Below are 22618 nucleotides of genomic sequence, written 5' to 3' on the forward strand. Positions count from 1 at the left end.
TCAAAACCTGACTCCTTTCTAGGTTTCTTTAACTTTACTTTCTCTCTTTGAGATACACTTTGTATCCCATTGGCTCCAGATTGGAAATACTTTCCCTCTTGACTTTTGCCTTCCAGACACCCTGCAAATCCACATTTTCTACTCTTTTCTAATCACTTTCCTCTGAACGTGACTCCCATTTACATAGTTGTTTTATGTGGTTTGTTTGGTTTTTTTGCCTTTCTTTATAACCCAACCCTTAGCTCAGTGGCTGGTAAATAGGGGGTCCTTAGTAAAGGGTTGTTAACTGACTTTGGTAAAACCTAGTTTAGTCAAACGTGATGAAACATCGCCTACCAAGAGTAGTTGTGCCGAGTCCCTTTCTTGGCCCTCAGTTTCCCCATCTGTAAAATGAGATTATTATTCAGTTGTTTCAGTTGTGTCTGACTCTTCATGACCCTATTTAGGATTTTCTTGGCGGAGAGACTGGAGTGGTTTGTCATTTCCTCTTTTAGCCCATTTTAAAGATGACCAAACTAAGGCCAACTGGGTTAAGTCCCTTCCTTGCCCAGGGCCACACAAATAGTGGCGCAAGCCCGGTTTGAACTCTCGAAGATGTGACTTTCTGATTCCAGATTCGGCGCTTTATCCACAGAAATAAGGGTGTTGGACTACATGGCCTCTGAGATCCTTTTCAGCTCTACGTTTAGGATCCTTTCTCATCTCTGTGCCTCAGTCTCCCCGTTTGCCTCATGAGGGACAGCACCTCTGAGGTCCCAGGCAGCTCTAAGTTGCAGAGGCGGGGAGTTTCCCAGCGGACGGGGTGGGGCGGAGAAGAATGAGGGGGCGGGGCGTTCCCAGCTCCCGCCAAATTCAGGCCACAGGGCCCCGCAGGGGGCGGCATTCTCGCGATAATTCGCCGTCCAGGCCGGGGAGTCCCAGTCCTGGCAAGCTCTCGTCACAGCGCGGCTTCGGGTAGCGCAGTGCGCAGGCGCGGCCGGTGGGCCGGCGGGATTCCCGGGGCAACAGCGGCGGCCGCGGCCGCCGCCCGGTGCCGCTCTTCCTCGCTCGCGCCGTTGCTCTCGGTGCCCTGAGCGCCATGGCGCCGGCCACGCTGGGCTCTGAGGCACGCCTCAGCCTGGCCGCCTTCCTGCTAGGCGCCTCGGTGGTGGTGCTGCCGCTGCTCACGCGCTCCGGCCTGCAGGCCCGCACGGTGCTGGCGCTGTACGTGGCGGCGCTCAACGCGCTCCTGCTGCTGCTCTACCGTCCGCCGCCGCGCTACCAGGTGAGCCGGGGCGGGCTGCCCACCTGGCTACTCTGGGGCCATCAGAGGAGTTAAGGGACGGCCGCTGATCCTAGGGAGTGGCGGTGCACACTTGGAGATTTCCGGGCAGGGACCAGCCGAGGAGTTAGGGGCAGACTCTGGTGCAGGGATGGCGGTATCCACCCGGTGCAGCTCCCCTGGCAGAGGCGAGCTGAGGAGTTAGGGACAGCCGCTATTACGGACCGGCGGTGCCCACCTAGAGCAAGGGCGAGCTGAGGAGCTAGGGGCAGCCGCTGGTACGGGGTGGGGTGGGGGTGGCAGTGCCTACTTCGAGGCTCCCGAGCAAGGGCGAGCCAGCCGAAGAGTGACAGCCTCTAGTATGAGGTGGAGTGCCCACTTAGGTGACTCCCTAGGAAGGGGCTAGCGGGAACCTCTGGTTTGGGGGTAAGGTACCCACCTAGGGAAGATCCCCGGGCAGGGGCGAGCCGAGGAGTTAAGAGCAGCTGCACATACGGGAACGGGGGTGGGGTGCCCACCTAGGCAAATCCCCGGGAAGAGGCGAGAGCCCCGGTACGGGATGGGGTGCTCACCTGGTCAGCTTCCCAGGCATAGGCAAGCCAAGAAGTTATTGAGAGTCAGTGGTATTGAAGATTGGGATTGGGAATGCCTACCAGGCTCAGCTCCCTGGAGCAAGGTTTGGAGCAATCCAGGAATTAGTTATGGAGAACCCCTGGTACTAAAGGAGGCCATACTTATAGGCAGCTCCCTGGGAGCAGAGTCTAACTTTGTTTTGGAGATCCAGGGAATATTTATGGGGAGTTGCTGGTACTAAGGAGTGGGGGCTGCCTATCTGCCTCAGCTCCTTGGGTGCAAGGGTTTTGGGAATTGTAAAGGGAGCTATTATGGGTTTATTATTTTGTATTGAGGTTCTAGGACTTTGGGGATTATATGATGCTTACTTGACCCGATTCCTTGTAAACAATGGGGAACTTTTGTGGGGGGTATGGTTCCAGGAGAGGCAGTTATAGGAAACTGCCCATTCTTAGGGGCAGAGGCCAACAGGAAAGCTGCAGAGCTTACCTGGATCAGTTTTCTTGTGAGCAATGCCCGACGTGATTATGAGGGTTGTTTGTACTGATGAGCTGGTTAGGCTTATGTTTATTAGGGTCATTTCCTTTTTAGAACTGGAAATCTGTTGGGTTTGTGGGGAGGATTGATTCTAGGAAGTAGCTTTGAGGAGCACTCCAAAGGACTGGGAGGCAGGGACTGAAATCAAGTGGCACTTACCATGCTTCAAATCATTGTTAGTCATAATGAGCTATAGGTTTTTTTTGGGGGGGGGAGGGAATTTGGTCCACAAGGCTGTTGTGGGGAGCTGTACATACTGAGGGACAGGAATCCATGGGAGATGGGGTGTCACTTGCTTAGGTCCGTGTGAGTAATGGGGAGCTGTAGTTTTGGGGGTTTCCAGGGAGCCTCCTATCCTGAGGGGTGGGGGCTGTAGGAAAGGATGGTACTTGGGATAGTTTCTTGTGAGAAATGGGGAGCTCCCATTCTGTCAGAATACTGCAGGTAATTACAAGGAGTGCCAGATACCCAGGGGTCTTTGAAAAGCTATTAGTGTTAAGGGATCCACAGGAAGGGTATGAGCTGTTGAATACCAGGGTCATGTGTAAGTTAAAGTAGCCATTGGAGAAGTGGTTATGAAGGCTGTTATGAAGACCAGGGAGGAGGGGGACAGGACAAGTATAGATTTGATGGTCCCCTATATCTTTTATAAATTATAGGAAGTAGAGATTAAAAGGGATTCGTTAACAGGTGGAGACTATTTAGGAGGCTATAGTTATAGTTATTGTTTTTTTAATTGGGGGCCATAGGTCAGGATTACTAAGTTAGTTAACTTTGTGTTATAGTGGTGCTTTGACCCTGAGGTAATTAGTGTGGTCAGTTATGGAGTCTGGCAAGTAAGGTTTGGATTGGAAGTGCTAATTCCTGGGGTCATTATGAACTATGAGGAGCAGCAAGTGAGGAAGGATGTGTAGGAAACATATAATTGGTGATAGTAGGGAAAAATATAAATCCTGGGGTTAGTTAGACCAGAGTTTGGAGGGAAGTCTATTAGGCAGTAGAGGTGATAATCAATGTGGGGGGTCAGTTTTGAATTATGAGGACTAATGTTTAGGGGGTGTAGTCACTGGGGAGTACTTAGAGGTAGTATCAGTTAATGTGGGGTATGGCTAGGGTAGTCATTTGAGTTAGGGGAAGATTAGGCTGTTAATCAAGATGAAGGAAAGCCAGGGATTATGGGTCAGATAAATTATCAACTCTTGAGTGGAGGATGGTGAGAGGAAAGTCAGGGACTGAGTTTTCTCTCTCTCAGAAGAAAGTTCATGTTAGGCTCCCAAAATCTACATGTCAGACTGCCCAATTGGATTTTGTTGGTGAGGTACATTTGGGGAGATTATACTTTGGGAGTGAAGTGGGAAGAGATGGGCATTAGGGAGAATAAGAGTAATGGGACATTGGGTTGTGTGTGTGTGTGTGGGGAGCTATGGAACTTTAGAAGTAAAGGGTGGGGCACAGGATATAGGAGTGCTGGGAATGGAAGGGTATTAGGGTATGTTGGTGCAATGGTGTTGGTTAGTAGGAGGAGATAGGGCATTTGGGAGATTAGGAGGGACAGGCCTGGGAGCTGTGTCTATAGGGTGTGGGGTGGCAGGTGCAACTTAGAGCTATGTGATGGGAAATAAATGGTTGGTTAATTATTTGTTGTTTCTGACTCCTTGTGACCCCATTTGGGGTTTTCTTGGCAAAGATAGTGGAGTGGGTTAGCTCATTTTGCAGATGAGGAAACTGAGGCAAAGAGGGTTAAATGATTTGCCCAGTTGCAGAATCCCAGTGTCTGAGGCCAGATTTGAACTCTGTGAAGGTGAATCTTTCTGACTCCAGGCCAGGCACTATGCAACCTATCTATGCCCCATAATCAGTTATTTAGGAGATAAGAATAGAGAGTGCTAGGAGAGTTCTGTGGGCATTATAAGCATAGTAGAAAAGGCAGTCTGGGATGTTTGAGGCATGGATGTGTATTTAAGTGGGAAGGATGGGACCTTCAAAATGAAGTCCAGGAGGAGATAACGGTGGTTAAGGAATAGAAATGGGAGGGGATAGTAAGGAAGTGTCATAATGGGGGAAGGATGGGATGAATCAGAAGCCAAGGATTGAGGAACAGACCACTGGTAGAATGGGGAATTCTTTGTTGGAGGGATGGAGGAGAGGAGCATTAGTGAGTGTGGGTGAGGGACAGCAGGTAGGGAAGGCAGCCGTTGTGGGGGCTTTGATGGGCCTTTTGGGGGAAGGACTTTAAGAAGGGCCTCTTTGGGAGCAGTTGACAGGCCAGGACCTTTATGTGGCTACATTTCTGGTAGGAGTGGATAGGGGAAATAGTTATTGGAAGAGGAGGAACCCCCTGAAGTGTCTTATTCCATATTCAAGTCTTATGGCTGGATACAGAGAAGAGAAGGTCTTTGGAGAAAGGCTTGACACCCTTCCCAACCAGGGAAGTGGGTGTCATTTGCAGCTCATGCTTTTCAGCAGCTGCAGCAGAGGCAGATGTGCGTGGGGTACAAACATGTGACTTTATTTTATATAACTGAAGGTGCCCGTGCCAAGTTAAAAGGGCCAGTCCCTGCTCTGGCCCCAAAGGCATGGTGGTGGTGTTCTCTAGGGCTCTGCTCTATATTTTAGGGGTAACCTTGGGGAAGTACATGTTCTTTGGTTGTCCTATCAATAGACAACTCACTCATCCCCTTGACAAAATCCCGAGTTGAGGCTGGGGAAAAAAAAAAAGCTTGTCTGTGAAATTTCATTGTAAAAGGTGTTGTCACATCTGGGTCAGCATTTAGGGTTTTTTGCATTGTGGTGAAGAGTCTTGTGGCCTGAGGTGATAGCCTTTCTCTCTCTCTCTCTCTCTCTCTCTCTCTCTCTCTCTCTCTCTCTCTCTCTCTCTCTCTCTCTCTCTCTCTCTTCTCTCTCTCTCTCTTTCTCTCTCTCCCTCTCTCCCCCCATTTCTCTCCTTCCCTCTTTTCCTCTCCATTTCAGATAGCCATCCGGGCCTGTTTTCTTGGCTTTGTCTTCGGATGTGGTTTGCTGCTAAGTTTTAGCCAGTCTTCTTGGAGTCACTTTGGCTGGTAAGCAATCTCTCTCTATGATTTGTTTTTTCAGTGAGGGGGTAGGATGGGTTGGTGTGAATGGATCAGAAGTAGCCCTTCATTCTGCCTTTCAACCTCTTGATTATGGTATTTCATCTCTGACTTGCTGAAGGCTGTTCTGTACTCAATATCAATTAATTCACCTCCAGTTTCTGGTCAGATTCTTAGGTCTCAATCATTAGGATTAATCATCTTCATCTGGCCCTGTTGTTGGCAGGAGACAGGTCTGAATGAAAATCTCCCTGCAGGTGTCCCTTACCTGTTCAGTGATGTGTATCATCCTGACCTGAATGGGAATCAGATCAATGACATAAAAGTGAAAGGCTCTGTTTGGATTCATAGGCCTTTTCCATCTCTAATTTCTATTAGGTCACATCTAGTGCATCCCCCACGGGCCATTGTAGGATTTTCCCCTACAATATGATTTCAGTCCCTTGAGCCTTCTAGTCCATGACCTGGATTTGAACCAGTGACCTAAAGGTAAAAAGCTTTATATCCTCTTATCAATGCTATGAGCCATCTAAGCCTTCTTTACTGGAATTATGTTGCAGTTATGTTTGAACTTTATAACTGACATACATTGTATCTTTGTTTTATACGATTTCTCCTTTTTCATGCTTTCTCACATGCAATGGCCATTTTTAAGAAGTCCAGGCAGTATTCAATACAGTAACCTAATGTTTTCTTGTTTATGGAATTGAAAAACAGTCCCAGTAAAAATTCTTGCTATACAAAAAAGGTGTGATGCTGCAAGTGATGACTGGCTTTGGAATGGGCGACAGCAAAACATTTTGTTGACTCATTGAACAGACTCACAACTCAGCTCTGTATTTTGGTTCACTCTAGACTCTGCCATCTAGCTCTACTTTTCTTTTTTCTTTGTTTTAGGTATATGTGCTCCTTGTCATTATTCCATTACTCTGAGTATTTAGTGACAGCAGTCAATAATCCCAAAAGTCTCTCCCTGGACTCCTTTCTTCTGAACCATAGTCTGGAGTATACAGTAGCTGCTGTCTCTTCTTGGATAGAGTTCACAGTTGAAAATTATTTTTGGCCAGGTTGGTATGTATAGCTTTTCCCTCTGGGTATGAAAGTTTAAGAAGAATGGCATTTGACTATCTCTTGGGTATAGAGACAGTTTTTCCCCCTGTTCATCTAAAGTATTTAGGAAGGATAAATCTTTCTGCTGGATATCGTTCCTTGATTTTGAATCGAGGGCATAGTTACCAACCTTTTTTCTTTTATATCCAGTTTGATATAGTTTTGTCTAAATTCCTAGCTTTCTGTAGTTCCAGTTAAGGGGTTCTTAAAAGAACTTTTTTGTGCCATGGACTTCTAAGGAAGTCTGCTAAAGCCTATAGATGGCCACTTCTCAGAATCATGTTTTTAAAATGCATAAACTAGAATACACAGGATTACAAAGGTAACCAATTAGATTCAAATAGTTGTTTTTTTAAACCCTTCAAAGTACATGTTATATTCTCTGAAACTTTGAAAAATAAAAGATAGTAGGTTAGTGAACTGCTAAATAAAAGATTGGCTCTCAAAAGTCAAGGCTAGAAGTTACCTTTAGAGGTCCCTGGCAAAATGTGATCAATTCTTCCCTTTTCTTTCCTTCTTCATTGCTATCATGACCAAAATGATGATGAAAATGACCTGATGTTGCTGACAGCTGTGGCAATATAAATGCTCACACAACTGTCAGGCTGACCATTTTGAGGAAAGAAAAGCTTATGTATTGGAGCTTTAATTCCTTGCCTTGTGAAGAGGTATTTCATGTTGATTTATGAACAAATATGACTTAGTGAGGAATATTGTGCTGACATTTTCAGTAGCACTGCCACTATACTACAAGTGCTAAAACATGTGACCCTAGCAAAATAATTGTGTCATCTTTCTATCTTTGAAAGATGTGGTATCTTGGAGCTGGATTTTAAGTAGAGGCAAGAGTCCAAATGGAATATTCCAATCTTTTCTTTCTCTTGTTTCTTTCATTGCAGAAATGAAGCAGTTAACATGGCTCAGTGTCACTGGGCTACTTATGGTGATCTTTGGGGAGTGTCTTCGGAAAGCTGCCATGTTTACAGCCGGTTCCAACTTCAACCACGTTGTTCAGAATGAGAAATCAGAGACACACACACTGGTGACAAGTGGTGTGTATGCTTGGTGCAGGCACCCTTCTTATGTCGGATGGTTTTACTGGAGTATTGGAACCCAGGTACTGTCTGTAAATGGAGAGCATTCTTTTCTCTTGTAGTTTAAGATTTTCATTGTAATATGTTTTTAATGGGAATTAGCTGAAGTCGAGTCCACAGGCCTGATTTAATGGTGTAGTGACTTTTACTCAGTAGAGTCTCTCTTCACTCCAGCCTCTTCTGTTGCCTAAAGGTGCCATTGTGGTGACCTTCTTTTCCTGAAGCAGTTCCCCCATGCCAGAAGGGCTTTCTTTCCACATAGACCCAGCATGTATGTCCTCTGAGGATAAGCATTACTCATTGGAATTCCAAGAGACTCATCTTGTAGGTTGACTCTAGAATGGTGAATTTTTCCTCTCCAACAACTCCCAAAGGCCTTCCAAATTGTAGAGAGCAGTTTCAGTCTGCATCATTGAGAGTAGCACCCATACCCACAAAATCAGCATGCTTTCTCAAAAGTGGTAGAGTATGGTGGGTCTAAAATCCATGTGCCCTAAATTTGCAAATGCCAGGGGATGCTGCCTACTGACTGTACCTAGTTTTTTTTTGTTTTTTTTCTCTATTCTTCCATCTCTGGCACAATGATGGGCCAGGTGATTAAAGTGCTGGGAAGAGTCTGTGCAGAACCTAGGGAAGGCTTGCCTTTCTAATTCAGCTCTGTCACTGGTTAGCTCATTTAATGAGGTCACGATGACAACTTTGGTCCATGTGTTGTAAATAGCACAGCTTTGATCCAGCATGTCCTAAATAGCCTTGTTCAGTTCCTTGCCCATGTATTATTGCATTGCTTCTTGAAAGCTATCTCTCAGATGTTCAGATGGAGTTCACTAGGAAGGCCAGGCAGCTCATAAAGAATTCACTCACCCCTAGATTCCACTTCACTCACTGTACAGCAAGTTATTGTTCTCAGCTACTTCCTCTGGCTTTGATGTTTTCACATGACAATATTTGAAACATTCTCTAGCTGTCAAGTCTACAAACATTCAGAATTCACATTGCTGGTTTCTGGAGAATGCAGACATTTCCATCACTTCCTTTGAGACAATGTAAAAAGTTTAGAGAGTGAGGGGGCACACACCTTTAGGGGATGGAAAGAGGAAGAGGCTCTGGCTTTTCTATTTTTTTTTCTATTTTTTTCTATTTTTCAATAACTAGAAGGAGAGTCACATCATCTGGTCATTTACTTGTAATAACTTAAGTTTATATAGGTTTCTAAAGTGCTTTTCATATATTGTCTCATCTGAATCCAGAAACTGAGGTTGAGAGGTAAGGGGAATTGCTCTCTCACCACTCATAGTTGTCAGAGCTGGAATTTTTAACCTGGATCTCTTCTGATCCTAAGTCCAACAGTCTTTCCACCATTCCAAACTGCCTTTTAGAAGTGGAAGGGAAATTTGATATCATTTAATACCACTGGCATCTATGCGCCCATCTGTGAGGGAACTGAGCCCCAAGAAGGTTGTCTGCTTTTTAATTTCTAAAGGGCTTCTAATAAGCGATAGCAAACAGGGGCTCAAATTCAGGATGATTAATTAATCACAGGATCAATTTCAGCTTCTAGAAAAACAGTAATAGTGGGGGCAGCTGGGTAGCTCAGTGGATTGAGAGCCAGGCCTAGAGACGGGAGGTCCTAGGCTCAAATCTGGCCTTAGACACTTCCCAGCTGTGTGACCCTGGGCAAGTCACTTGACCCCCATTGCCTAGCCCTTACCGCTCTTCTGCCTTGGAGCCAATACACAGTATTGACTCTAAGACGGAAGGTAAGGGTTTAAAAAAAAAAACAGTAATAGTGTTCTTAAACAGTACTGTCTCCTGAAAAAATACCTTAAGCACCTACTATAGAGTGACTTTGGGGCCTCAATAGAAACTGGATTAATTTTTTGTGTTTTTAGAACTTTATACCTGGAAGGAGTCTTAGAGAACATCACCTCATGTGATTGCTTCATATGTAAATTTGTGTTTGGGGAAACATCTGAGAACTAAGATTTGTGAGAAGGGAATAGTCTGTGTGTCTGAGTATGTAATTGTGTGTGTGTCCCCTGTCCTCAGTCCTCTTGATTTCCTTATCTTCCTTCCCTTCTCTAGGTCATGCTCTGTAACCCAATCTGCGGTGTTGCATATGCTTTGACAGTTTGGCGATTTTTTCGAGATCGAACCGAAGAGGAGGAAATCTCATTGATCCACTTTTTTGGAGAAGAATACCTAGATTATAAAAAGAAGGTGCCAACAGGCCTACCTTTTATTAAAGGAGTTAAAGTAGAGCTTTAACACAAGGCATGGCATGAAGGGTGATGGTGTCTCTGGTTCTGTTAGGCCAGGCGAGGTGACCTCTAGCTCTGGGCAGCATGAGGAAAGGAGCCATGTATGCTTCTGTATTCAGAAGCCAAAGGTTTAGTAGTCATTTTGTATTTTACCAATTATCCTATGGAGAAGCACGAAGGGCTGGGTAGTCAGAGGGCCTTTAATGGATCTGAGAAGATAACAGAGATCCATCTTCATCCTTGGCCATGGTAGGTAGGACTTCTAGCTCAAAGCAAACAGGAGGAAGTGACTTCATTTTCTACGATGGTGTTCCTCAGAACGGAACTTGGTGACAAGCTGCCTAGTGTCTCATTTGCCCACCAGAGAGGAATTGAAGAATCTCTGCAACAAAAATCGATTAACTGCTTCCCAATATTAAGGTTATGAAAAGGCAAAAAAAAAATGGGGGGGTGGATATAAGTGCTTCTTATTTACATTAGAAAACTGATTGTAAAACTTACTTCAACAATAAGCCCAGACCTCACTGCTTTAACCTTTTTATTTCTCCCCTTTTTAAGTGCATGAGTATCCATTTCACATTGAAAATATTTGCTTAGAAGATGCTTTGGCTCTTCCCCATTTTCTGTAATTTTTAAAAATAGCAATTATTCAGTCATTTGATATTTTTTTTATTGCCACTTTTATATTTAGCAACAAATAGATGTGGGAATTTTACATTTTGAAATGATTTTAGAGTGTTTTAAGGTGAGTGAAAACTTTAAAATTGCAAATTTTTCCTACCACACTAAATATACTATAACAAGTGACTTCCTCAAATCCAATGACACTCTCCATGATCTTTGTGGGAAGTTGTGTTTCCTGCTTTTTATTCCTTCCACAAAGGTCGAGTTTTTGAGAAATGAGAGACTTCTCAGTATTGGGACCTCTTTATTACTATCAGAAAGGGGGAGTAGGAACTACAGAAAGCTATTATTGCAAACCCTTTAAGAAACTCTGATGGCTATTATCCACTTAATTACCTGTCCACCCACTGGTTGTACTTCTTGCATTTTATTCAAAATTTGCAATCTGAAGTTGTTACCCCCCAGTTCTTGGTCATTCTCTTTTTAAAATTCCAGTGTGCTTCATGATTTTTGCCACTTGATGATAAATTATTACAACTTTGAGTTCACTCATGAAAATCCATTTCATAATCCCAATTCTCTTTGTTGTTTCCCAAGTGCAGGGGAAATGATTGGTTTTACAAATCAAATGTACAAGCTTTAAAAGGTAAAATGCCTATTGGAATTTGAAATCTATACAGAGCTTAGTCTGGGTGTGAGATCCTTCTAAGTGGCACTAGCTAGCTTTGAATGTGAAGGCATCTGGGGCCAGTGGGTAGAGCATATTTCTACCACTGATTCACCACGAGGCCTTGTGTAAAGTCACGTAACCCTTCTGTGCCTAAATCTCTCCGCTTGTAAAGTGGGGATAATGACACCTACCTCACAGGGGTGTTGTGAGGATTCATAAGAAAGAATGTCTCTTACACATTTTTAACTCGGATGAATGAGAGAGATGTTGTCTAAGAGAAAACTATAATCCGTGCAAAATAGAGAAAATGCCTGTGTATAGACATTATACACGCATACCTAAAATGTATATTCAAAGCATCTTAGGTCTTACCAATTTAGAAATATTTCTTATTTCCAGGTTTCATGACTTAATTTATTTTCTGTTCCTATATACCAAAGAGGCTTTACAAGTTCTTTGATTACTGGTAGGAAAACTTGCTGGTAGGAGGACTACATGGATAATTGCCAGACTTTTAGTCTTTGCTCTAGTTATAAGCTTGAGACCAGATTAGGAAAAGGTCACTTGCTGAATTTGTGGGCCTTAGGGTTCTTTGCAACAACCCTTTGGTCTCTGATGGTAAGATTATGTGCACTAATTTAGTGGCTTCAGTTAAGTTAATTCCCACCTCATTCTCCTTCAAATTATGCTAAGCTGAGCAGATTCTGCTCTTATAACTTCACATCCTCTGAAAGATGGTTGTGGAGTTTTTGGACTCCCCAGGCACTTGAGGGAGGATTTTTCTTTGCTTGAACCCAGCAAGGTCCAAATCCAGAGTTTGATTTCTTTTTTGAAGGTCACATGTTCTGTCCTTTCAACAACTTTTTGTCGTGGCATGTGATCTTGGGGGCAGGTTAATTACTAGATGATCTCCCTGTTTCATGGACCAGAAGGCTACAGGTATCAGGGTATAATTATTTACTCATCCTTTTAGATCCCCAAGTGCATTATCTTCATTTGACCAAGCCCCAATCCCAGGCTACCATGGACCTCCAGGTCTTAAGGTTGCACTGTGTTTTGCTGCTTTTCAGCTGCCCTGAATATACCATGTTTTACTCACTGGTTTATGGAAGAAGCTGGTGGTATTCTGATGGGAGCAGAAGAGAAATCATTTCTCCCTTAACCAGGGTAGAAGTCAGCAACTACTTGTGGGGGGCATACAAAATATTCAAGGGCAGGATTTGAGTACTTTTGACTTTGATCTGATACCATGAGCTTCAGTTTCATTTAAAATATATAAACTTAGCAATAATTGTGTACAGTACAAAAAATTAGGTGGATAAGTTCAATGCTTCTCTGTCATTCGCTCTAAAGTTGACATCACTAATTCCTTCTAAATAATGAAATGACAGGAAATGCTTTTTTCTATTTCAAAATTTTTTAATGAATATATATATATGTATGCATATACATATATATGTGTGTGTGTATATATATATTCTTATCCACAAAAAGAGTCCTGTAAATACTGGGGCCCAGAGCTGTGTAAAATGGAGCAGCGGTTCTTCAGCATCAGGGTCTGGTGGCCCCCCACAGGACTCCTCAGTGCATCATGTTGGGTTGAGTTGACTGAATGAGTAGTACTAGGAGCCAAATATATTTTTTCAAGGTCAATAAATGATGATATGGGCCTGTCTGTTCCTTAGTACAAATTGCTGCTGATGCCTAAAAGGTAGTCAATTTTATTAGTCCTGTTTTTCCCTCTATTTACATAATATTCTTCCTGATTCAGTTAGATATTCTGACTGAGGAGGGGAAAGTATATATAGATAGATAGATTCCTAAACTTATAGGTTATGAATACAAATATCTTTGTTTAAGGCTTGATGAAATCTTAGCCCAAACTCACCATAAGCAATCAATCACCTCCTAGTAATGAGTCCAGTAAATCACTGTCCCTCCTCAGCACTTTGTTCCTTACTGCCTGGGCTAGTTTCTGAGCTCCCATTCTATATGGCTTTTCTACTAAGCTGGAGATGCTCTAAAAATCTGAGTGTAGGAGGAAGCTGTATTATTGCTACATTGCTTCCTTGCTCCTACAAAGGCTTGATCACTTGGGATGGGCTAGGGACATCAGTTTTCATCAGGATTCACCTGGAGAAGTCCTTTGTGCCTGACTCTTGGAAGCCTGCCCCAGACCCAGGATGTATTCAATTAATGGAGTAATTGTTCTACTCTTCTTTTTACATGAAGAAATGTTTATTTAAATATTTTTAAATGAATTTTCTTTCACAGATATTGATTATTCTTTCCAATTCTTAAATAAAACTATTCTTGATTTCAATATGAAGAGTGTGTGGGGTGTAAAACACATTTCTACCAAATTGCCGTGGATAATTTCATTGGAAGAAAGTAGGAAGTCAGTTCAGTTGAAGAAGCATTAGGCAAAAAAGAAACATTCCCTATTCCCATGGAACTAATATTCAGCTGAGGGCATTCCACACAGGTAAATGCATAGAATTTGCAAACTATATCCTTATATAAATTTGGTGGGTAGGGGGGAGGGAGAAGTAGTGACAACTGGGGGAATCAGGAAGAGGCCTCATGTGGCAGCTGAGCTTGAGAGTCCAAGAAACAGGTAGAATAAGAACACTCTGGATATGAAGCCAACCTGTGCAAGGCCCAGAGGTGGGAGCTCAAAAATCAAGGCCAGCTTAGCCGAAATGTAGAATGTGTGAAAAAGAGTGAATCACACACAAAGACTTTAAAGGCCAAATTCATGAGTTTACATTTTACCTTAGAGACAATGGGAGGCACTCAGCTTGAGCAGGGGAATGGCATGGTCAGCCCTGTGCTTCTGGAATATCAACTTGACAGCCAAGCAGTGGAGGATGGATTGGAAAAGGGAAAGACTGAAAGCAAGGAGGCCAGTTAGGCTATGGCAACATCTGGCAAGTCACTTAACCCTGACTGCTTAGCCCTAGGCAATCTTCTGTTTTAGAACTGATCCTAAGAAAGAAGGTAAGGATTTAAAAAAGAGGCTAGGACGGTAGTCCAGTGAAAGAAGAGGAGGACCTGGACCAAATGCAAGATAGAATCATAGCAGTAGAATCCATAGAACTTGAGGAAATAGCTAGGAGACTCCCTATCAAACCACTGGCATGCAATAGTTCTATTTATGCAAGTCTTGGTCTAACCCTGCCTGCTTTAGCTAATATTTCCTATCAGACTGAACTTGGGAGTCAGAAAGCCTGTAAGGCTTATGTACTTGCCTTGAGTTCTGGGTTACACTCTCACAGTTGGGCTACTAGAAAGAGTGCAAGACTAGGAATTAGGTAGGACATCTGGATTAAATAAAGTTCGAGCCTTGAGTTTGTGTGTGTGTGGACGAGGATGATGATCTTGGCCAAATCACAACCACTTTTATTTTTTTAACACTTACCTTCTATCTTGGAATCAATGCCCTTTGTTGGTTCCAAGTGGGGTTAAGTGACTTTCCCAGGGTCATACAGCCAGGAAGTACTTGAGGACAGATTTGAATGCAGGATCTCTAGATGTGGCTCTCAACCTCTCTTGAATCTCTAAATACATAGATTGCCTCTCTCACAGAATCATTGTGAAAGATTAAATGAGAATGTATGTAAAGTACTTTGTAACCATAAGGTGCTCCATCAGCATACTGCAATCAGAAATAAACTCATCCATCTCTGTAACCATAGTTACCAAGAGGAGAGATGTCTGACAGGAGCTACTTGTTACTCAGCAATCAGGAAAACTAGCTCCGGGATAGATTCATCTTATTAAAGCCCTGGTGGGAGATGGAAGGAGGGAGGTTATTTAGATAAATTTCTTTTAGATTATAAGAAAGTCTTCATCAAGTGGTTTATTGGTTAAAAAGCAGTATCTGCTTTGGGATCGATATGTGGCTCAGTGGATAGAATGCCAGGCTTTGAGTTGGGAAGATCATTCAAATCTATCCGCAGACACTTCCTAGCTGGGTGACCCTGGGCAAGTCACTTACCCCAATTGCCTATCCCTTGCTGCTCTTCTGCCTTGGAAATGATATTTATATGGATTCTAAGGCAGAAGGTCAGGGTTTAAAAGACAACAACTATCTGCAATAAGGGAACAACTTATAATGGCAGTCTTTGGGGGAGAAATTGAACTTTGTCTTCAGAAAGATAGTTATTTCTCCCTATCAACTTGAAATAACTTCCCTGTAAGCATATCCCCTGCTGAAAGAGAAGAGAATCTGGAGGGACTTGTTCCCTCACTTTTTGCTGGGCCCATAACTGCAACTTTTCAAATGACATTGCCTTAATAGGAAAGCTTTGGCTGAAAAGAAACTGGAATTATCTATCTCACAGGAGAGGTATTGGCAAAATCTTATTGAAAAATTGGGAAAAGGCAGCAGGTAGGTAGCATAGTGGATAAAAGTATCAGGCCTGGAGGTGGGAGGTCCTAGGTTCAAATTTGACCTCTGACAATCCCTAGCTGTGTGATCTTGGACAAGTCACTTAACCCTGGTTGCCTAGCCCTTGCTGCTCTTCTTAGAATTAATACTAAGAAAGAAGGTAAGAATTAAAAAAAAAAATTGTAGAGGTGCTGGGATCCAGAAGAGATGGCAAAAAATCTAGTTCAGGGAAGGAGTTATGATTGACACATGTCCAATGGGGACCGATTTTCACTCTGATTTAAAATTTGACTGGAGGAGAGTTTTTAAATCTCGTCTCCCAAAATGGTAGTGTTTTGGGGTTATGATTTACTCATGGGTATATAAGAGTGGGGAAGAAAAGGGCAAATTTATTCAAGCAAGGGAAAAAACCCTTAATTTTAAAAACCCTGATTGCTAAATCTACAATTTTATTTTTGTCAAAATAATCCATTATGTTTATTTCTTTATTTTCAAAAACCCTACCTTCTATCTTAAAATCAATACTGTGTATTGGTTCTAAGACAGAAGAGCAGTAAAGACTAGGTGATTGGGATAAGTGGCTCATCCAGGGCTCATTGAACCTGGGACCCTGGCTCTTAATTTTCTGAGCCACCTAGCTGCCCTACATCCATTACATTTAATGAGTAATGAAAGGGAACTTTAAATCTGCTTTAAAAAAGGAAGCAAGTCCCTGTTGCTAAGCTATAAATTCGTTCCTGATGGTGAGATCTATCCTATATTTCTCATTGGATTTGTTGGTCTTTATTTTTCGGGTGTTCTGATAGTCTGTTCAGAATTTGGCTGTCCCCTTTGTTGGACTCCAGCATCTTCTTTCTTCTCTTCAGAACTGTTTTTTGGTTCATTCCTACATGAACAAATTCATATGAAATATAATTTCCCCTCTCCTAAACACCCAATTTTATTGTATCATAAGATTCCTGTGGATCAACAATTGGAGAATAAATCCTGACATCTCCCCTGCAAATAGATCTACTCTGGGCATTTTGTCTGCACAATATTTGATCCCATCCTTCCATAGCAATTATTTTGGCAAATTTTGGAACTATAAGCTTCAAGCAAGTTCCTTTTTTATTTAAGGGAATTTGAACAATAAGCATGTATAAGACAATGGGAGCAAGAAAAGTTAGATAAGATTGTTCTGATCCACAGGGAGCTTAGTAAGATATTTTGAGAGTAAAACATAGTGGATGTAGGTTCAAGTTTTTCTTCAAACACTCATTGTGTGACCTTGGGTAAATCACTTAACTTCTGAGTGTCTTAAATCATCTGTAAAATGAGAGAGTGCAGACTTGATGGCCCTCTGAGATCTATCCTAGTTCATTTGATCCTATGAACTATGCAATACTAAATAAGCATAGCCTGGGGTGGCCAAGTGGCATAATGGTTAGAGCGCCAGTTCTGGAGTTGGTGGTTCAAATCTGGCTTCAGATACTTTCTATCTGCATGACCCTGGGCAAGTCATTTAAACCCTGGTTGCTTAGCCAGCCCTTGGCAGCTCTTCTCTCATAAAACTGATACAAACACCAAAGGCAAGGGTTTATATACAAACACATAAAGAAGTAGGGAGTGAGAATATCAGGAAAGGCATCCTGGAGGAAGTGGTTTTTTCCTGAAGCCTTACAGGATGGCTATGAATTGAGATTGCATCAAGCCAATTTCATAAGTGCCAAAAGCCAAATTGGCAGCCTTATTTCTAGTTCTCTGTCTTTGCTGTTAAGAATTTTCTAAGTTTTAACTCTCCTAGCTAAGCTTACATCTTTCAACTACTGTTTGGAAAAGAAAAAACAACTACCACCACCTTCCTTTTCACACTGACCTTTGTCTCCAGAAAAGCCACCGTGGACCTACCTGGTTTGATTTTCATCCATCACCACTGTGTCTTCATATATTTTTTGCAAGTTTTCTGATTGCTCATCAATAGGTTCTTGGAATCTATCAGAAACAGAATCTCTTAACTATAACCTTTAGAAGAAATCAAGGCCAGCAAGTTCACTTTTATTGCTTCACTAACTAGTCTAAGCATATACACGACAAGCTTTAGCTGATAAAAATTCCCTCCTCGCCCAGCTTCTCAGGTCTGATTGGAGGAACCAGCCTCACCTCCAAGGATGTTAGTCATTTCACATTTCCTGGTGAAAATGACCACATATTGCCACTCTTTCTGGCAGGGCTAGCCGTGGGCTCACATTCTGGTCTGTGGAAGATCTCGCCCCGTACAGATGTAAACATGGCCCTGCCAGTTTTGCCATGATGTTTTAGAAGCCACCTCACCCACCTTGCATCTTACGTAACATCCTCGACAAGAGCCGGTGCCAACCTAAACCTGTCAATCCAGTATCTGCCCTTGTTTAACAGGGGCGAGGAGTCTCTTCTCACCTAGGCTCTAGTCGTTCCTTCACTTTGGCAATAGAGCGGACGTAAGGAGTGATCTGCTTGGTGATGTTGGTCAAGTAGTTGTTCTCCTGCCTCAGCTGAAACAAGTCATAGAGCTGGGCTGCCAAGAACAAGAGACCCTAAAGTTCAGCTTTGGGAGCAGTTGGGCTTTTATTCATTAAACTCTGATCAGAAAAGAGCTTTCCAAATATCTAATTTTATCACCAATGGGTGCTTATTATTAGCCCCCTTTTTTACATGAAGAAAACAAAGCAGAAATGAAGTGGTTTGCCCAGGGTCACACAGCTAGTATCTAATATAGTCAGGGCAATTATCTAGGGTTTTTTTAATTTCATATTTAAAACCCTTTCATTTCAACTTAGAATCAGTACTGTGTATTGGTTTGGAGGCAGAAGAGCGGTATGGGCTAGGAAATGGGGGTTAAGTGACTTGCCCAGGGTCACACAGCCAGGAAGTGTCTGAGGCTGGATATGAACCCAAGATCTCCTATCTCTAGGTCTGACTCCCAATCCACTGAGCCCCCTAACTACCCCCTTTTTTATATTTTACAAAATATTTTATTGGTGCTTAAGAAAAATCAATGTTCCTTCCCAATGACTCCTTCTAATCCTTTTTACAGTTAAACAATGAATCAGCTCCTTGAGCACATCTGCCAGGGGATGCTTCATTCTGCAGTTGTATTCCACTATTTCTCTGACGGGAGATAGGAGGCACACTTCATACGGCCCTTTGGCATAACGCTTGGTCACTTTCACCAATACATTTCCCCTTGAATCTGACTACAGCACTTCCCCTCCAAGTTTATGTTTCCCTGGTCTATATATGTCCTCCATACAGGAAATCTGTTGGGCTGAAGCAGGGCAGTTTATTCACTTGGCAGGTGCAATTCTTTGGGTACCTTCATAAATTTCTTGCTCATTTGCTACTCTCTGATAGGTTTCCTCCCATTTCTGAAAGAAAAAATGAGAGAGTTGAACTGACCTGCCTCACACAACACTCTACAATAATAACAATAACTAGGATTGATATTGTGCTTTAAGGTGTGCAAAGTGCTCTATAGAACATCACAACAACCCTGGGAAGCAAGTGCTGTTATTTCCTTATTTTAAAGAAGTGGAAGCTGAGGCAGGAGGTCAAGTGACTTGTCCAGGATCACATAGTAAGTGTCCGAGGCCATATTTAAACTCAGGTCTTCCTGACTCCAGGTCTAAAGCTCTATCCACGGAGTCACCTGGTCAGTGAACATCCATCAGGGAGCTTGTCTGAGGAGTGGTCCCTGAGCCACTGATTCTACCTGTTCCTCTCCCTATCACTTCCTTCTTGAGAAGAGGACCTCCCTTGAATTAGGCCCTCTCTAGTTCAGATGGCAAACACCACTTGCTTTAAACAAATTCAAACAGGATAATGGATCGATTCCTTTTTGGCTCCATCCTCCAGCCTTATTGAGAGAAGAGACTTGGAGGGCCATTTTCCCCTAGGAGGTCTCTTACCTCTTCAAAGACAGCCCTCATCATTTCTACTGAGGCATACTGGGAAGCAATATGCCCGTCCACCTGCAGGGATTTCTGCAAGATGTCGCTCATAATTTCTGCCTTAATGAGGGAATGGTGCTTGGTGAGATCCCGATGTAATTCTTGAACTTGATCCTTCAGATTCTGGATCTCGGATTGCAGGATCTGTGTTCAGAGAAGCCCAGATTTGAGGTTTGGGATGGGAAGGGAACAAGCATTTATATTGTGCCTACTATGTGCTAAGGGCTTTACAAACATTATGCACAGAGCCCTACGAGATAGGTGGGAATTTGAACTCAGGGTCTCCTGACTCCTGACTGTCTTCTATCCACTCTTCCCCCTGGTTGCTCAGGTAACTACATTTGGTCCTCCTGAGTTGTGTCTAGTATCAAAGCTGAGGGGAACTTCCTTTAAAAAAGGGTTTCGGGATCCTAGAACAACCAAATTTCCCCCCTTTATTTGTTTCACTAATCATCAGGGATTTTGCAGAATGTAATGATACTGTAGGCAGGCACCCAAAAGGAAGAGAAGCCCAACTTTTGGTGAATGAGAGAGGAAATGTTGTTCAAGAGAGTAAGAGGGGATATTGCCCTGGAATTGGATTGACATTTTTTTAAACCCTTACCTTTTGTCTTGGAATCAATATTGGATATTGGTTCCAAGGCAGAAGAGTGGTCAGGGCTAGGCAATGGGGGTTAGGTGACTTGCCCAGGGTCACACAGCTGGGAAGTGTCTGAGGCCAGATTTGAACCCAGGACCTCCCATCTATGAGCCTGGCTTTCAATCCACTGAACCACCCAACTGTCCCCTGGATTGACATTTCTATGAACACTCCCAGGATAAATTGCAAAGGTTTTTGACTTTCAGGAACCCTGCAATATTTTTCCTCATATGTGGGATTTGATCTCACTCATGCCTTGAAGGGAGAGGCTTCTTCTACTGGGCGAGAGGAAGCCAGGCTACTCAGCTAAGCCCTTCCAGGTGCTCACCCTGTATGTCTCCTCATAGAGGTGGCAGTGCTCTATGAAGCGGGTGTCACCTCCCTCTGCCAGCAGCAGCTTGGTGCTGATGGATCGGTGCAGCGTGGGCTTGTGGACAGGTGAGCCACACATCTTTCCACCTGGGGATGGGCAGCCAGAACTTTTCAGGGTCTTGGTAGTTGAACACCCAGAGAGCCTGTGGAGGGAAGGTGGTGGCAGCCTGGATGAGTTGGGGGAGAGGGTTGGGGATGGATTAACTATGTCCTCCACCCTCAGTGCCAGCTGCTGAGTTCAATATAAACCCTAAACCCTTATCAGCAAGGCTTAGGGGAAAGTGGATCAGTGTAAGCCCTTTATGGAGGACATTTGCACACTGGCCCCGGGCTGGCACTGCCCAGTGAGTCTGTAGTGTGAGTGCTCGGACAGTGGTTAGGGAGGCTGGCTGCTCCTCTCTGGTGACCTCTGAAGACAGACCCACTTTATTCATCTTCTCTCATTTTTCAGGCAGAGGAGGGTTCTGGCAACATGGATGGTATATGCAGGGCACGTGCCCTGTGAGGAGACAAAGCCTCAGGCTGGGCGGGCTGGACCTTTTCCAACTCAGGCAAAGAGAACATGAGGCTTGGAGTTCTTTATCAGCCCTGAGTCCTGAGGCTGAGCCTGAGATCTTCATCTAGAATCCAAGTCAAAGATGCTGAGCTCCTCCAAGGAAACCCAAGAATCGGCCATTGGGCATCCCTTAGAATTGGTACGACCTCTCTGTTCCAAGGCAGAAGAGCAGTAAGGGCTAGGCAACTGAGGTTAAGTGACTTGCCCAGGGTCACACAACTAGGAAATGTCTGAGGCCAGATTTGGGTTTCTGTGATTCTTAAGGAGTTTTCATTCTTCCTGCCCCGAAGGTGTGTTTGGGAGGGAAGAGAGGAGACCCTACACGGCCAGTATAGTCCCGGGCAGCAGAGGGAATGGGCATCTGATGCCTTGCCTAAATGGCACACAGCATTGGAGATTTTTGCAAGTATTCCTTTGCCTTTTCTTCCCTTCCTTCCACTACCCCAGTCATCTGACCTATGCCATAGTAGCCAGGAGGCTGCTCAGGGGAGTGGTGCTCCCTCCGCCCCACAGTAAACCTCCAGATCCCAAGGCACTGGCCCCTGTCTTTGAACCTTTCCTCCTCCCTCATCTCCCCACATCCCCGACACCCCAGTACCCCCAAAGATCTATATCTAGCCAGGAAGAACTTGGCAAATAAGGGCTAATAGAGAGCCAGGAGGGGCCAGGAGAGCTAGCTGCCCCAGGGCTCTCCAGACTTCTGATCTCTTTCCCTTCTGCACTTCGACCTCTGCTCATCACTTCTGTGGAAGGAAGTGACCAGGTGGCCCCTCTGCAGATCTGGGCACTTTCAGGAAGTGCCAGCCTGGACCGGTTTCCAGTTACCATGTCCACCGATCTTCACAGCGTGTCGATGAGACCATTACCCTAAAGTAGGACTCCAGTGCTCTGGGGCAACTTGGGCCGTCTGTGGGGACAGGGAAAGGAGCACATGCCTTGCCCACACTGCTCACATGGTGGCTGCAGCCCCAGTCGCTGGCGCTCTGCGGGCACCTAGCAGCAGCAGAGGCTCCAGGCAGCGGGCGAACTCAGCGCGGTGGTCGCTGGTGATCTGAGGGGCCATCCAAAGGCAGGAGGGTTAGGAGTGGGGCATCGGGGCCTGGAAACCCCACAGCTGTAAACCACCTGGCCCAGTGGCCCAACCCTTGGCCCCTGACCCCATCCACCTCTGGCCTTCTCCTCCCAAACCCCAGGTTTCCCGGTCTGCACCTTACTGCTCTGCGTTGGCTGCAGGTGGTGGGGCTGGGTGACGATGCCCTGAAGCCGTTCCATGAGTTCCTGTGGCAGCCAGAGGGGCACTTTCAGGGCCTGGGACCTTATAGTCTTGGGGAGCCCATTCTGGTCCCCCCATCCCAACCCCCAATCATCCCTAGCTTGTCAGAAGCAGGTCAGCCTTTTGGGGTCGGGGAAGAGAAACTAAGTACAAAAGGAGGTGAGAGGCTCCCAGGTCAGTTTATGCCATTTTGCCCCAGGTGGAAACCAGTCAGC

The 22618-nt window shown here is 44.3% G+C and overlaps 2 protein-coding genes across 5 annotated transcripts in view; one reads left to right on the forward strand and one right to left on the reverse strand.

The window, feature by feature from the left end:
- The first annotated feature begins 859 nt into the window (after positions 1–859).
- On the forward strand, positions 860–13530 carry ICMT (isoprenylcysteine carboxyl methyltransferase). Of its 2 annotated transcripts, none has more exons than XM_001377096.4 (5): positions 860–1264; positions 5342–5430; positions 6340–6509; positions 7452–7669; positions 9732–13530. In XM_001377096.4, exons 1-5 carry the CDS (start codon positions 1079–1081, stop codon positions 9912–9914), a joined length of 846 nt encoding a protein of 281 aa, XP_001377133.1. In that variant the 5' UTR covers positions 860–1078; the 3' UTR covers positions 9915–13530. The 2 variants fall into 2 exon arrangements, with proteins under 2 accessions (XP_001377133.1, XP_007492147.1); XM_007492085.3 differs by lacking the exon at positions 860–1264 and adding an exon at positions 3113–3689.
- RNF207 (ring finger protein 207) overlaps positions 12427–22618 on the reverse strand; it is an 81241-nt gene continuing 71049 nt past the window's right edge. For all 3 annotated transcript variants that reach the window (XM_056795938.1, XM_001377086.5, XM_007492083.3), the window contains 8 exons: positions 22340–22408; positions 22084–22181; positions 20531–20717; positions 19521–19706; positions 18929–18980; positions 18013–18130; positions 17485–17568; positions 12427–16480 (listed from right to left, as the gene is read on the reverse strand). In XM_056795938.1, coding sequence (XP_056651916.1) covers positions 16378–16480; positions 17485–17568; positions 18013–18130; positions 18929–18980; positions 19521–19706; positions 20531–20717; positions 22084–22181; positions 22340–22408 — 897 coding nt within the window. In that variant the 3' untranslated portion in view covers positions 12427–16377. The remainder of the gene's footprint in view (positions 16481–17484; positions 17569–18012; positions 18131–18928; positions 18981–19520; positions 19707–20530; positions 20718–22083; positions 22182–22339; positions 22409–22618) is intronic.

The sequence above is a fragment of the Monodelphis domestica genome, chromosome 4, assembly GCF_027887165.1.
Source record: "Monodelphis domestica isolate mMonDom1 chromosome 4, mMonDom1.pri, whole genome shotgun sequence".
Lineage (NCBI taxonomy): Eukaryota > Metazoa > Chordata > Mammalia > Didelphimorphia > Didelphidae > Monodelphis > Monodelphis domestica.